At 37.7% G+C, this 16173-nt stretch overlaps 1 protein-coding gene across 1 annotated transcript in view; it reads left to right on the plus strand.

Moving 5' to 3' along the window:
• LOC148155333 (uncharacterized) overlaps nucleotides 1-15945 on the plus strand; it is a 21232-nt gene extending 5287 nt beyond the window's left edge. The window contains exons 5-6 of the mRNA XM_088012968.1: nucleotides 7167-7244; nucleotides 11301-15945. Of these exons, the coding sequence (XP_087869094.1) occupies nucleotides 7167-7244; nucleotides 11301-11401 (179 nt within the window). The 3' untranslated portion in view covers nucleotides 11402-15945. The remainder of the gene's footprint in view (nucleotides 1-7166; nucleotides 7245-11300) is intronic.
• The last annotated feature ends 228 nt before the right edge of the window (nucleotides 15946-16173 follow it).

The raw sequence follows: 16173 nt of genomic DNA on the forward strand, positions 1-16173 counted from the left end.
TCAGCACAGACGGGGAATCTGGTTATAGATGAATGGAAGACGGCTGCAGCGAAATACAAGATAATCCTGGAACAAAAACCTGTTAGAGGTTACAAAAGAAACTTGAGACCAGGGTGAAGGTTTATCTTCCAGCAAGATCAAAGCATATTCAGGTGTTAAAATTTCTTAAAGACCACACCAAAGTCCAGCCAGGGGTCTGTGGAGAGACTTCAAAATTGTTGTCCACACATCCTCTTCATCCAGTCTGATTTAATTAATTTGAGCAATTTTGTGAGGACAAATGAGAAATGATGCCATCTTCTAGTTTTCTATTATGACATATTTATTGCAAGTGGCAAATAAAAATGCATCCTATATTTTCAAATTTTCATTTCTACACATTTGGAAAACCCAACATAGTTCCCTTTCATTTCACAACCATGCAGTTACGTTAGTTATCTCTCTATGCGTATAATCCCAATAAAGTAAACAGAAGTTTGTCTTTGTAGCGTGACAAAATGTGAGAACATTTAGGAAAATTAATACTTTGTATATATCTGCACCAGAGCTTTAAAACAAAAGAATGAACAAATAAAATGAAACTTTGAGCAGGCAACTGTACTGTGCACTGTCGCCCAGACTGCGCTTGAAAGACGGAGGAGTTGCCGTTGTAAAAACGCTCTGTTTTCCATCTCATGTAGGCTACTCACTTATGCATGTCTTTGTTATGAGAAGAGCTTATCTGAACTGCTGTAAATTGGTTGGAATGGGGTCAGACTGACAGTTCTACTCTGTATGGATTCATGAGTATTTTTCTCTTGCATAGACCCATATATCAATGCAGACTGAGGGGCTGGGAGCAGAGGAAAGGCCAGGAGTGTGGTGCACTGCAGCTCTCTGGGAAATATGAAGACAAACGAAGAATTGGCTGTGAATAAGAGAAAATGTTATCAGTGTGGACAGAAAAGAGCTCCATTACTGATACCTCACTCAAGGAGAGAAAGCTTCTGAAACACAAAAGGAGCGTAGTCGAATTGGAGGGTGGACATTCATTATAGGACTAATCCTGACTCTCTGACTGCTCACACAACACTAATGGTTTGCTGGTCAGGCTTTGTACCTCCAACATGCTTAGATTTATTTTGTGTCCTCAGCAGAACTTTGGTAAAGCTTTGAAAGAGAAGGAGTGCTTCATGTGTTGGTGCACATCAAAGCACTGCTGCATTGGCCTTTCTCTTTAAACTTTTGTATCTACCTCACACTCAAAGCTATAACTTCTAATGCTCGTTTCATTTCATTCATGAATAAAGTTCAGCTGAAACCAGATGTTTACAAACACATGAAAATAGGCAAATCTTTCCCTAAACGATTTTTGTCCCACTTACAGATAGTGAAAACACGAGATTTGAGATTAGAATAAAACATTTTACTTATATAAAAAAAAAAGCATTTTTAATTCAGAAATGTGGGCTTAGTGAAAAGGGTGTGTAAGACTTGTTTAAACGTAGTTTTCAAAGGGCACTTTTAATCTGCAAAAGGACCTTGTAAAACATTGATTGAATATAACTACATTTCTCAAAGCACAACAGTCAGTTCAGAACCATGAGATCAGCACAGCGTAATGCCGTACTAACGTACTTCACAGCTACGATAATTTCCTCAGGCTTGAACCGATGGTCATTACGGTGGAACACTTCAAATTTAATTTTTGTCATAACACACGACAGGCCTTTGAAAAAGAAGGTTTTTCTCCCTGTCTGAATTTGCAAACTGTAGCCTGCATTTTTATGTAGTTTTCAAAAGGATGTCTTTGCTAAATGGCCTTTCAGGCCATGCTGATGCAGGATTTGTTTCTTTGTTGATTATGACATTCTCTTACCTGCTTCAGCTAGCACCTTAACAAGCTCTTTTGCTTTTTGTTGATACGCACGTGTCAATCCAAAACACAGTCACATGCGGGACACAGAACCCATCTCCTTCCTGAACGTTATGGTGGCTTGGAAGTCCCACGGTGTTTTAAACCTGCATAATTGTTTGATAATTATTCAGATAATTCAGGTCCACAACTACTTCTCTGGTATCTTTGATGATTTCTTTAGATTTCCCAATGATGCCGCACAAAGAAGCAGTGTGGTTGAGGGGAAGAAAGTGATAGTAACAATAAAAAAGAAAAGTATTTTGTTAGTCCTAATTGAACTAAAACATGGAAACATTTGGATTGATTTATTTCAATGTGAAAAAGGCGGGGGGGGGGGGTGCGCGTGTGTGTGTGCATGTAAATATCTGGTTTCCACTGTAGATAATGTAAGCAACTACTCAACTCTAAATATTTGCCACAGGCATTACACGTCTTGGATTTTGTTTGCTTGTTTGTGTCTTTTATGCTTTTAAAGTGTGTTTTAGAGGCCATTTAAAGTGCAGCTTTGCAATAAATATTTATTGAAAATAAAGAGAAAAGTTATTTCTCTTAATGCATCAAGAATTCAACAACTCCTTAATTTTTTTGTTCTTTGTTGACTTGTGACTCCACTCAGCTGGTGAGGGAGTTTGGGGTAATATTTCCTCATTATTTCTCGTCATCCTCCGCTGGAGACCATGCTCCTCTGGAATATCCAATTTGACTTCTTCCCTATTGTGGCAAAATGAATTGTTTATGGAGAAAAATAACCCTGTTGATATCATTGTCTTTCTTTTATTTTTTTTTTCTCGTTTGTGGTTTGATTGCACAGGCGAAGAAGTCTCCAGCTGTTAGAGCATGTGCCCTTGAGGACACATGCTAAAAAGCAGTTCTTCTTTTACTGTACTCTTGTTTTTGTAAGATGGTGATTTTCTATAATTTTATTCTTTTTTTTTTTTTTTTTTACTTGTTAGTACCAAAAGAAAAATCTCTAGTATCACTGTATAATTAATTAACTCTTTATTTAGTTTCTTTTGTTGTTGCTTTTATTTTAATTTTGTAATTTAGTCCTTGTGTGTTTATTTATACCTACTGAAAAAAAGTGTTTTTTGTTTTTTTGTTTATTATTATTATTATTATTATTATTATTATTATTATTATTATTATTATTATTATTATTATTTGCAGTTTCACTCAGTGCAGTCTGTTTTGGAGTTGCTCTGATTTTTCTTGTGCAGGATGGATGTCTCAGTGAAAATCTGAGTGTTTTTGATAGAGAAACTCCTTATGGATAGGTGTGTGTTATACATTTCTTTTATTTATTTTTTTTAGCGCATGCTGTTGGCATGAATTCATGGTTGTTGCTGTCAATAATGTTTTTGATTGGCTACATGGAGGTGTACAGCTGCAATCTTATCAATCAACAATGAAACAGTATTATATGACAATATCTCTATTTTTTATTTTTTTATTTTTTTTTGTACGTTGTCCATTAGTGGCCCTGGAAACAATTTGTTTTCAACCGAGCCCGGTGTGACATTTTCGATTTCATCAGGGTGTGCCAATCCAACGTGGCACCCAAGCTTATTGCTTTGTGTGCTATTCAGTAAATTTTTTTCATTTTGCTTAAGGTACAGTGCACTTTCCTCCATGGAACGTCTCCTCCCTGAATGAATGCCCCCGGCCCTGTGAGTGTTAAAAGAACTCTCATTATTGCAGGGATGTGTGGATAGCCCCACTTTCTTTGAGATTCCGTTTTGGAGCATTCATGAGCCTTTTCTTCTGAGATTTTCTCTGACATGTAAGCGTTGAAGCGTTTCCCCTTTGGGCCAGGCAGCGAGATGCTTGATACTCCTGTCAATGTTTCTGACGCACTCCATGCAACTGCTGGTCGTGAGACTCCATTACTTTAAGTGCCTCATGGGGAAATATTGTTGTGGCCCCTTGCCTTTTTACTTGGTATGCTGCTGTTCTTAGCTGTGAAGACTTACCCACTTTGCATGCAGAGAAAAGCTTTTAAAGGATGATTGTGTTGGGGTTTTTTTTGTTTTTTTTCCTTTAAACACCAACATTGCGTGGTCTGCCTTTTTAATGTTTTTTTGGTTTGTTTGTTTTTTTCAGCTTTTTCTTAACACGCTTGTGGAGATGCACTGGTCTTAAATTTGGTCAATTTTCAAACCTCATAGTAATCCAATTATTATTTATGTTTAAAAACACTAACAGAGTTCAAAATATTTTTCTCTAGTTTTCCTGGAGTGTATTTTTATGTAAGGTAAGGTCATTTTATTTACATAGCACATTTTCAGCAACAAGGCAATTCAAAGTGCTTTATGTATATTCATAGCATAGACAACATCTGTGTGAGTCAGAAACCAGCTGCTGTAACACATGGTTTTATTATAAGAGCGCTATGAAAAAAGTATTTTTCCCCTTAGAGCACATATGTCAGAGTCAAGGCCCGCGGGCCACATCCGGCCCGCGAGAAGGTTTTTTGCGGCCCCTGGGATGATCTTGATTTATTATTAGAACCGGCCCGCAGACCGCAGCAAGCCGGCACCCCGTCTGAAAAAAAATATCTTCCTTATTTGAACTGTAAGTAGTTCTTTAAATGTTCTGTGAGATGATGTACTTACCCATGTATCCATAACAACCGGAACTTTCAATATCCACCAAGTTATTGCCGAAATATACCGTCTATTAAACGAGTGCCCCCCGGATTAATTACATTCTCTGCAGCTGCAGCTGCGAAGTTACCGTATTAACCCGATACTTGCTGGAAAGTGCAACGTCTCCCCTTTCAGAAACCGTTGGAATTTTTCCACTTAGCGCTACGTGTGGCGGAATTACGGTACTGCAAATTTAGATGTGTCGCCGGCGACACATCTAAATGCCTTGACTCTGACATATGTGGATTAATAGATTTTTGCACTTTATTTTATTGTATTTCAATCCAATTATATTTTAAAAATATTTCAGTTGTGTCTGTTGAAAATTAAAGATTACTGACAGAGCCATAAGAAAATATTGCTTTATTTATCTGATCATATTGGAATATATTTGTTAGGTTTTCAGTAGGTTCAATTAGGTTCACTAGACTATATGCGTCATTTAAAAAAATTTCAATGAACATTCGATCAGTCCGGCCCTCGGCTTGTAGCTAAATTTTTTATTTGGCCCTCCGTCCATTTGACTTTGACACCCCTGCCTTAGAGTTTTCTTTTAGTTTTGCATTTTGTTTCAGGTAATTGCATGAGATGATCAAACAAATTTTAATACCAGACAAAAACCGCCTGAGTAAATACCAAAAGTCATTTTTCAAAGGATGATTTAATTTATTAAAGGCAGGAAGCTTGTCAAGTCAAGCCTGCCTGCACTATCACTGTCAGCAAGAACTGCCAAAAAGCTTTTTTATTCAAGCTGCTGTAGGTAACTTTTATTAAAATATATATATTTTTTTTGCATATTTGTTAAAACTGTCACTATGTCATGACAGCATAATATGAGACAAATAATCTGTGGGGGAAAAAAAATCAAGCTCCACTGTGTTATTCCCTCTGCCATCTGCTTGAGTACACTGCTCCTGGTCACCAACCAATCAGAGCCAGGAGGAGGGTCTTAGCACTGTCTATCAGGCCACGTATGCACTGCTCACTGTCTCCCCATTGCTCTCTGTTACACTACATATCCTTCCCCACAATTGTTCCTTTTGTAAATTACGCTGGCTAATAAGCATGGCTACCAATGATGTTGATACATTGTTTTCCTGCACTGCTAAGTTGTTTCAAAGTCATTAGCACAGCTGCAGCATATACGCAAACATGACTGACAGCACCAAGACCTTCTTCCTAGTTCTGATGTTTCTGACCCGAGCGGTATATGTATTGCTGCAGATGGCAATTGGAGCACAGGAGGAGTTTTAATAGTTTTCCCCCATATTTTCTGTCTCATGTTATTCTGTCACAACACATTGACAGTTTTAACAAATACGTAAAAAAACATTTTAGCAAAACTTACATACTACATCACTAGTTGTAAAAAGATTGGAGTTTTGAGCCACCACCAGGAAAATGACCACAGTCATTGGGCAAAAGATAGATTGAGCTGAAAATCATCTGAATCCAGCCACCATCCAGTTTTTCTGTGCATCTCTACATATTTAGCATGTGTTTGTGAAGAATTAATTTCTCTAACAAACAATATTTTTACTGTCCTCTACAGTTGTTATTACTCTACTTAGAGATGTAAAAGTATCTTTAAGTGGATAGCTACAGGTAGGCTTTCAATATCATAGTCATCTTTTACTGAAGGAGCATAATCTAATTAGAAAATATTACAGTTTCCTAGTTTTTCCTCCCTCACCATCCTGCTCACTGTACTTGGTGGCAAGATAAACTTGGAGTTCATCATTTTTGTCGTTGCTTTGACTCCGCCCAACTACATTTATTTTATAGAAATTGTTAGGGTTGCCTAAAACTGTCCCAAACCTAAAACAAAGTTGATGTTTTTTTTTTTTTATCAACATGGAATTGTTTTGCTTCTGAACAAATTATTGTGTAAATATTGGGTTTTTCTGATGTCTTTAGAGTGAGATTATGCTACTGTATTAAAAGGTGGTGTAATTTGATTGCTTTTTAAACATCTTCACCACCGTTTCCGATAAAAGTGGACAGTTCTGCAGAGTCGTGGGAAAAGGGATAAACACAATTTAGATGAGCAACAGGGATGTTTCTAATCATAGCAGTTTTTGTGTGTGTATTTTTGGTTTGCTTGGTTTTTTTTTTTTTTATTCGCCCACCTGTCTCCAAAATCAGAGCACCTGCAGTGACCCACATTTTTGATGGCTGGTTGAAATAATCCTCTTTACTCTCCTCTGAAGTCTTGAAAGACATGTTCCTGTGATCCTGTCATTGTCCGTGACGCTCTTCAAGGAACTAACCTGCAGATGAATTGTTTGAGGATTTCTGTTTTGACAATATGTCAGCACATCTTTTATTGTTTAAATATGTAACACTGAAAACAGGGGGTTCTGGACTGTCAATATCTACAGACTAAAGCTGTGTCCCTCAGACAAACACAGGGCTCAACAGATGTCTGACATTTTTGTCCTGCTAGCAGTATTTAAGATGACGCAATGTCTCGGTTCCTTGCCAGATAAAAAGGTTGCACAATGTGTTGACACTTTAACATGCTGTGGCATTTGTTCTAATTTTTCTAACTGTACCGCATACTCTATATAAATGACAGCTTTTTTAGTATTTATTCGGGTTATTGTATATCTGTGTGTCCTCAGGATACCGGGGTCAGAAAGGAGAACGAGGACAGCTTGGTCTGGGGTTACCAGGAGACCCAGGACCCACTGGGCCACCAGGTGAGAAAGTAACATAGAAGGCCTTTGAATTTGAATGCTGGTTGTGTTGACAATCCTGACCTCTTCCCCTTCCCTTGCCCACCACTAACACCCCACTTATTGCATGAAACTTTCGCAACTGTTGGCAACTCCCAACAATTTTTGTGAAAAACAACTGTAACTGTGATAAATAAGGACAAGGAGCTATTGCAACGTTGCACCCACTCACATTGAGCTGGATGATAAGTATGGCAAAAACACTCCTGGTTTTTAAGGTATAATGGCCAGTAGGGTCATATATATGAATGATGCTTTGGGCACTGAGGACCTCATTGAAACCTCTCTGAAATACCACTATATTTTAAATAAATATTTCTTGCCATTTGCCAGAAAACTAAAAATGTGTTGTTTCTGAAAATTGTAATGAGCCAAGTTATTTATGGCCACAAAAATAATCAAGGATCCATCTCCCTTAATGAAGTGAAGTGTCACAGAAGAAGATTAAGCATTGTACTATTGGCAAACAAGCCAATTCAAAGTAATAAGAACAGGGGTGCCAGTAATTGCGGGGGAAAAAAGTAACAGAAATTTGCTGAAATTAAAGGTTTAAACTTTGTGACATTATGGTACTGCAATATTTTTTATTTTTTGTATCTACCTACATGCATATTTACATCTTTCAATAAATTGGCATGCTTACTATATTAAATTAGTTTAACATAACATTAATCATTTGGTTAAATATAGATTTGGCAAGTGCAACATAAGAGTTTGTTTTTGGTTTTTTTTTCATTAATCCTTAAAAAAAAAACAACAACAAGTGAACATGGTGTTCTTGATACTGGCATTGATAATTTAAGTTACTTAAACAAGACAGGCCATTATCTGTAATGTGGATTTTTATTATTATTATTATTAAAAATGAAAAGCAGTCATAGACATAGCCAAACTATTACCAATCATTCTAAAAACAAATAAATATAATTGTCCTATTTACAATTTTCTACTGTCAGAGTTTGAATTTTGCTCTGACAGCTATGCTATGGTCATTTAAGCACTCACACGCACAAGTAAAATATGTAGAGGAAAATGTAAGAGCACTTTTCTGTGCTGCCACTTTTAGGTCATATTGACCAGACAGCTATTTTCCTTCCACATTTGCTTTTTTTTATTTATTTATTTATTTTTTTAAATCAGTTTTCTTACATAGTTGCTTAAAAGAAGGAAATGCATTAGACTTGTGTCAAACTGGAACCTTCACAGCTTTTTAAGCCATCATTTGTTATCTTTATCTTGGTGGCAAAAATGCAGCCCCCAGACTGCATTCTATTTGTTAAATCCTCGTGCTGCTTTGACGAAAGAAATGCCCCCCAGAGAAAAGAAATTTCTGCAGTAATGGAAAATGGCATCTGTTCTGAAAACTAAAATCCTATCGTGCCATCTTCCTGAACAAAAAGACCAAGCCATGATGTTGGCATATCCCCCTGCCGGTTTGAGAAGTGGGATTACTTCACTTACTTCAAGCCTGTGACAGCAGGAGTTTATCATTGAACTTGAAGTCACTCATGCAATCTGTGCATAATGTATGTGCGGGGGCAAAGGAAAGTTGGCTGTAGCTCCGCTGGAGAGGATAAATCACAGCTGTTGAAAGAAATCATCTCTAGAGGTGCTCGGTTATGGGAAGCACCTGCGGCATAACTGGTGGGGGTTAGACTTAAGCCGTAGTTGCGTCTTGGAAAAAAATCAGAAAGTTCTTCAAACTGACTGATATGAATGCAGGTCCACAGACTTCTGTTTTTTTTTATTTATTTATTTTTTCCCCTCCATACCTTTAGATTTACAAGTTTCCTGTAGACTACAGGAGAAGGTTTCTTTCTTCCAGCCAAAATTTCTTCCACCTTGCCATCCTGATCAAAGATATCCGGTATCCTTGGCATCTACTCAGAGCTGGTTTCCCTTGGAGTCTAAAGGCTGGGCTCCTCTCCATGCTGGAGATTCACCCAGCTGTTGTATCAGTTCAAATTCTGAGAGCTAAAAATCCTCATGTTGGGCTGCAAAGTCCGTGCTTTGAAAGTGGGAAGACTAACACAGGGGCGAAGACGACCCCAAAGCATTAAACTAAAAATAATTAAGTTAGCATGACCATATGTTCTATCTGCAGTCTTTGTCCTTATCTCCGCAAGTAAAACATTTGTCTGCAGTTGCTAATTAGTAGTTTTAACTCGGCTGCCCAAGTGCAGATATTTAACAAACACCTCTTTTCTCTTACAGTCCGTGTTAACAGTTACCAAAGCACTTTGTTTGTGTGAGCGGTTAAGCAGTAGACGGCTGTGGCAGTGATGGAAGGGGCAAGCTGTGTTATCGCACTGAAGTAAAGGCCAAGCAGGTCTCTTTGTTCAAAGTGAGCAGGCCTTTGTTGAGCTGTCACTGCTCTGAGTGATGTAATGGACAGTCCTTTGGAAGGACTGAAGCAAAGGAGGGCTCTTTTTTTTTTTTTTAGGCTTATCGAGACCTGTTTAAAAGACAGTGTTAACGCCGGCCACTGTGTCTGATGACCAGAATATAAACAGCGCGAAAAAGACCGTAAATGAAGAGTCACAGGCACTGCGGCTTCAACAAGCTGTTTGGTAGGTGAGATGAGACGATAATGTCCCAGATGCCATAATCGCCTCGACATATTAGCGCGCAGAGAAATATTAGTTCTCCTTTTCATTCTCATTAGTGCAGCTAAAGAATTCATTAATTGTAATTGAGACATCCTTCGGTGTGAATACATTTCCAGCGCAGATGTTGTGAACATTTCCAAAGTCACTTCGGAACATAATGATCCATGACTTCATTCCCAAACAAACCAGTGAAACTTTTTCTTACTTTGTAAATAAAGGAATTATGACAAATTACAGGAATTAAAAGCAAACAACCCAAGTAGGCATGCGTCAGTATAACCTTGGGTAAAGCAGTATTGTTTTCAGAATATTTCGGCATCTAATTGCTCCAATCCAATTGCTTGTATTAAAAACAGAAAATCAAAAGGTACTTGTACTGATGCTAATGTAGCTGATCACTATAAGCGACGTTCTAATCTAGATTTCTTTCCCCCCAAATCAATGTGAGTCATTTAAAAGCAGGCCTTTTTAAGACCAAGTCACAGTCCAACACTGTGTTATGATTAATGAAATCATTGGTTTGTTCATGCTTGAAAATTCAGAAGATTTAAAGTGCAGCAAAATACCACGCTACATTCATTCAGTTTTGCTGCATCATAGATGCTGCCGTCCATCCAAATGTCCTCCTAGCCGTCCTTCCTTTGGTCCTTTCTGCGTTTGTTTATTTTCCATTGGTCCTTCCTTCATTTCTTTCCAATTTATCTTGTTTGTTCTGTCCATTTTTTTTTCCTCACTTTGTTTCTTGCTTCAGAACTCAGAAGTTTTAAGATCATTAAAAATTATTATTGTCCTTTTTGTGATTGTCAGTCAGTCTGGTATTACATTTTAATTTGAATTTGGTTTCACAGCATATTGTTTTGCTCATGTAATGTTTTAAACCACAAACTAATTTTTACTCACTGATGTGTGGACCTTCCTATCATTTGCCATAATTTCCCTGAGTAAAAGTAATTTGTGTGGATAGCACACAAAAACTGGCTCTAGTGCAGGAAACCTCGTACTCCTAAGTTTGACATTTCATGAACACGAGGCACTGTGATAACATCAGATTTGTCTGAGGAGTTTGGAGGCTAAGTCAGTTCTTCTGCTTCTTCTTTCCTGATCTGCCTTTGTGGGGGTGATTTGAGGCCACGTCTGTCAAGTGCCAGTAAAATGTCAGAGTCTTTATGGCTTTGTGCCCTCTCCTGCCCTACTAAATCCTTAGAAATGCTCCGCTTGCAGCTTCCACGCGCAGCATTTCTAAGCAGAACATTGTACTTCTGATTACTTGCTACATATAATTAGATAATTACTGTTTGTATGACGGAAATCATGACTTTGCCAAACTTCAGATTAGCCGTCAATGGAAAGCTCTTCCCAGGTGCTGATAAGGTGTAGCCTCTTTCAGTAATTAACAACATTCTCTCTCAAGGGCCACCTGGGATCCCTTCACGAGGCCCCCCTGGCTCTCCTGGGCCCCGTGGACCCCCGGGGACTTGTGACCCGAATGACTGCATTCTTCCTACCTTGTAAACAGAGAGCGGGAGTGTCAAATGGTACGGCGGTGCGCTCCGAGGACGGTTGTCATCCATGATCTCCAAGCTGCAGCCACAGAGCAAGAAAATAAATAAAAGTAGATGACCTCGCTGTGCCTGACAGCTTCTGCGGCTCTGCTGTATCAAACGGACTCAAAACTGACCTCTTTTGTTCACTTCACAATAACATTTGGGTGCTGTGGGTGCTTTTTTGGGGGGTTTTTTCTAGGTGTGCTGTTATGTTTTGTTTCGAATGCAGCTGAAAACCTTTTGCAGTGCTGTACTTTGAAGTATTTTTCTTGTCTTTCCAACTCTTACTGTGATGCAATGCATTCCTTATCGACTGAAGTTGTCTTTCAAGACCTACAGATAACGCCGTTTCGTCAGGTTCAGCCCTGGCTGAATAACCTTAATAATTATTTTTTTTGCCTCTTTAACGGGCTTGTTGATGCACTCTTCTATTCTTACTCGGTTAAACTGGCTGTAGGTAAGTCTCATTTTTATCTGTTTGTTTATGTGAGAGAGCGAGAGAGAAAGGTCAACTGAGTGAATGTACTTCCTTTTTAGAAAATGTAAGTAAAATGTAACTAAAGCAGCCAGTTTGTCTGATATGGAAGTTATTTATTTTAAGTGTGCTCCTTAAGAATGTATTTAAAAAATGGTACTAGTCAGCTAGAAATGTAGCATGGAAAACATGTCATTTTGATTAGTAATTAAGTTATAAAGACATGTTTTAGTTGGTGATAGGTTTCAATGTTTCTGTTTCTTTGAATTGATGAGGTGTTTGTGCTTTTTTTTTTTTTAAGAATCTGTGGTAAAACTATAGCTGAAGACGTCTTCCCATTTTCTGTAAGTCGCGTGTCATTACTGAGCACTTTTTAAGTTGCCAAAGCATTTTTATTTTTATTTTTTAAACCCACAGACACCCGGCTGCTATTATTTTTAATGCAAGCAAAGAATTAAGGGCAAATTTATTTCATTACATGAAACTATTTTTGGGATTTTTTTTTTTTTTTAATGTGGTTCTGTTAGAGATATTTCTCATTACCTGAGAAAGGAACATGTAGTATTTTCATGAAAAATGTATAAATCCTGAGAGTGGTTGAGGCCCTGCAAAAAAAGTTGATTTCTCAAATGGTTTCCAAAATGTAAATGGTCTTTGTGATATATCTATATATATTGAGTGGTTGTACAGATTATTGAAAACAGTAACACAGAAACCGTTCCACATTTTCTCGCCGCTAAAAACCGCAACAGCAGCCAAAAGAAGTCCTTTTTCATTCTTCTTCCCACATATTTCTCCCTTTTCCCCGACTTTATCAGTAAACGCAAGACGTGAACTGAAAAAGTTTCGAAACACTCAAATAAAACGTAAGCTGGAACGACTTTGGGGAGAAAAAGTCTTTAGGCAGGAATGTCAACATTGTCAAAAAATATCCAGAGTAGTTTCCTTGACAACACAGCTGAATATGTTTCCATTCATGGGATACAATGCTAGATTAGCAAATAATAGATGTTCCCACTTTCGCAAGCAAGAAATTTGTTGTGTTGTTTTTTTTTTTTTACAGCCAAACAACCTTCATGTTTCTACACTAACGTTAATGAAGTGACGTCAGACTTATGTAGCATTTTCCAACCCTTTCAAAGACATTTCTACAATGAAATCAGTCACTTTCTTTCATGGCAAGCTACTGGATCGTGGCAGCAGCAGCCCTGGGGCAGTCTGACAGAAGCAAGGCTGGCATTTTGTACTATCGGCCCTTCTGACAAGGCAGGTGAAGTGTCTTGCCCAAGGACACAAAGACAGAGGCAGGTGAAGCGGGAATCAAACCGACGGCCCACCGTCTGCAAAGCAAACTCCTTACATTGTCACCCCAAACAACATAATGCAAAGGTTGGCCATTGTATCGGTGCAACTGATCTTGAGTCTGCCATTTTCTTTTTCCAAAGAATTGCGAGACCTGGAAAGGAACCGATTCTCACCAACGCCGTTGCACAAATCACAGTGTGGCACGTTACCCAAATCCTCAATCCAGTATCGGCAGACTGATGAGTCACAGCTGATCAAGTGAATGAATACAGCTTGCAGTTATTATTCTAACTTTGAAATAAAAAAAAAACTGAATTTGTTGAAATAAGAGGGCAAGAAATTTAACATTATTTTCCCATAGTTTGTTCAGTTCCAGGTGTTTAATTTGCAGAAATCTCATCTTACTAGCAGTTAGCCTTCAACCACTCGAAGGTACCCTTCTTTTTTTTTTTTTCTCAAACACTGAGATGGCCTCTTTCAAATCAGCCCCTACGATCCCTTTAAAGGCAGATTCTCCTGCAAAAAAAAGTGTACTTTGAAATAATGTCCATTTTCAATTAATGTAACTCCTCATTTACTCTGTACTTTGTTTTTAACTGTAAATATCTTTAATGTGCTTTATTTTAACTTTTGTCTTCTAAGTCTAATGGGGCTTGAAAAGGGACCTGAGAATATAACTTTAAAAGCTGGCTGTCACTGTAACGACACTTCGAGGTTATCACTTGTCAATCATACATTGTTGCAGCTGTACAAGAACGCGTTTGCATCTGAGATTGTCATTCACATACGCCGTTCACATAGTGTTACGAATGATGATTCCTCTGGTGTGAGTGTGAATAATTTCACTTCATCACTACAAAGGAAATCGGACTACCACGCCACAGCTAGCGGACGGTTATGTTCGGTTTGGAGGAGACGTTTTACTCGTGAATGTACTTGAACTGTCTAAGCTGCTTCATACTCTACATCCAGGTTTTCCAGTTACTAACCAGCACTGTGTGTCGCCATAAACTGTCTGGCTTTTGATTGCTTTGAAGCTTTATTTATTTAAGTTTTTTTTTTTTTTTTTTTTCTAAATTAGTTTAATGCTTTCACCTGTTTGTTTGTTTTTTTTTTTAATGGTTTGAGATGATTGTACCCAAACAGACCACTCTAATTTCTAGAAACTCCTTTGATCATCTGCAAACACTTTGTCACTCTGATCCCTTGATTTGAATTTACATCCCATTAGCAAAGATTTGAGTTGCTAACTTGCTTATTTCACTTAAATTCTGTTAGTCGACACATAACATATTAAACAGGAAAGTGGTAACTGGACCGTGTTGAATGTATATGATTAATATTAAGCTTTCATTTTCAGTTATTTTTCATTAGGGGTTTGACTGAAAAGCTTTATTTTTTTTTTAGTTTGGCTTGTGTTAAAAAGGTTAGTGCTCTTTTGTGTATTTTTATATGAGATTATTTTGATTCATTCTTTGCTTTCACTTGTCTCAAATAATTGACGTTATGTTTTTTTTTTTTTTTTCCAATCACACATAACTCAAATGCTGCAGAACAATTATTTTTTCATGATGCCAGCTTGGTTTTATCAGCGCAAGGGAGTCTAATTTTAGAAATAAATGCATCCAGCTGATTTCATTTGTGAGTAAAAGGAGCCCCCTGCTGGACGTGTTTGGATCTCCATTCACCTTTTAATCTACAAGGGAAAACCGTCTCTGGGTTTAGGGGCTCTTGAATTCCCCTTCCTTCTACCTAATCTTGTCCTTTTATCTTTGTAATTTTCATATTTAGTTTATGGGCTCCCACCAGAGACAATTATGCTGATCTTGATGAGATTCAAATGAGACAGCACCAGCAGATTAATGTCATCTAAACTTTTTTTCCGCGGCGTGCTGCTGAGAGCAACTCTCCCATTGCCTATTGAATTTAGCATGAATTGTTATTAATATGCTCCACTTTGCTACCTCCATTTATCCAAACAGTGTGATAAGAAGGGAGGACGTTAATGTCACAGCTCACTTCGCTACAAATTCAAGCTATTATCCATCACACCAAGTTAAGCTCAATTTATTCTAAATGGAAATTGTCTGATGGAGGCAAAATCAAAGGAGCAGCTTCCTTTGAGAATGTACCTAAACAAAAGCTAGCTAAATAATGTAAAATTCACTCAAGACAACGAACCTCAGATGTCCGCATATTTCGTTATTGCTTGTGTTTTAACTGTAATGTAAGGTGATCCTGTTGCCACGTGTAATCTAATCGTGTGAGCAAGCTTGTAATGAGGGGAAATACGGATCAGCCTCGCAGCGAGGACCCTCAAGATTAAAAGCGCCTACCTGCTGCTCTCACTGAAACGTCTTTTTACTCTCGCATAAGTTTGTGTTATGCTGTGTGACTTTAACGTTTGTTTGTTGTTGTTTTTTTATTCTTTGTTCTTTTGAATAACTACCTCATTCTTGGTTTACCGCATGTCTACGTGATCAGGAAAAAAAAAAAAAAGCTGAAATATTGCCTTGGAAAAATGGGAAAACCCTCATGTGTTTATGCAAGAAACAATTGTTGGATTTATGTCGATGTCGGTGTGAGTTCACTGACTAACACAGAAAAAAAAAAAAAAGTAACTGTGGTTACCAGGTATCAGAGGTTGCATTTTACTCTTTGCAGAATCTTTTATTTACGTCTATTAATGCCATCTGCCTTTCTGTGTGCAATAAATGTTCTCAAGTGCTTTATATTTTGTGCTGGGTTTTATTTTTAGTAGTTCCTTCAAAAAGTCTATCTTATTAACACCTTTACGTGGCCTAATAGGTGTTTGAGACTCTTAAGTATTTCTTATCTGTGGTTTCCTTGAGGCATAAACAGAACAAAACCAAAGCCTGAATGTTTTAAAATGTGTCTATTCTTTTACTGTTTGTTGAAATATTAGTTAAATAACATTTATTAGGCCTTAGTAGAGACTT

The sequence above is a fragment of the Poecilia mexicana genome, unplaced genomic scaffold, assembly GCF_051168715.1.
Source record: "Poecilia mexicana isolate PSO_F unplaced genomic scaffold, ASM5116871v1 scaffold_15, whole genome shotgun sequence".
Lineage (NCBI taxonomy): Eukaryota > Metazoa > Chordata > Actinopteri > Cyprinodontiformes > Poeciliidae > Poecilia > Poecilia mexicana.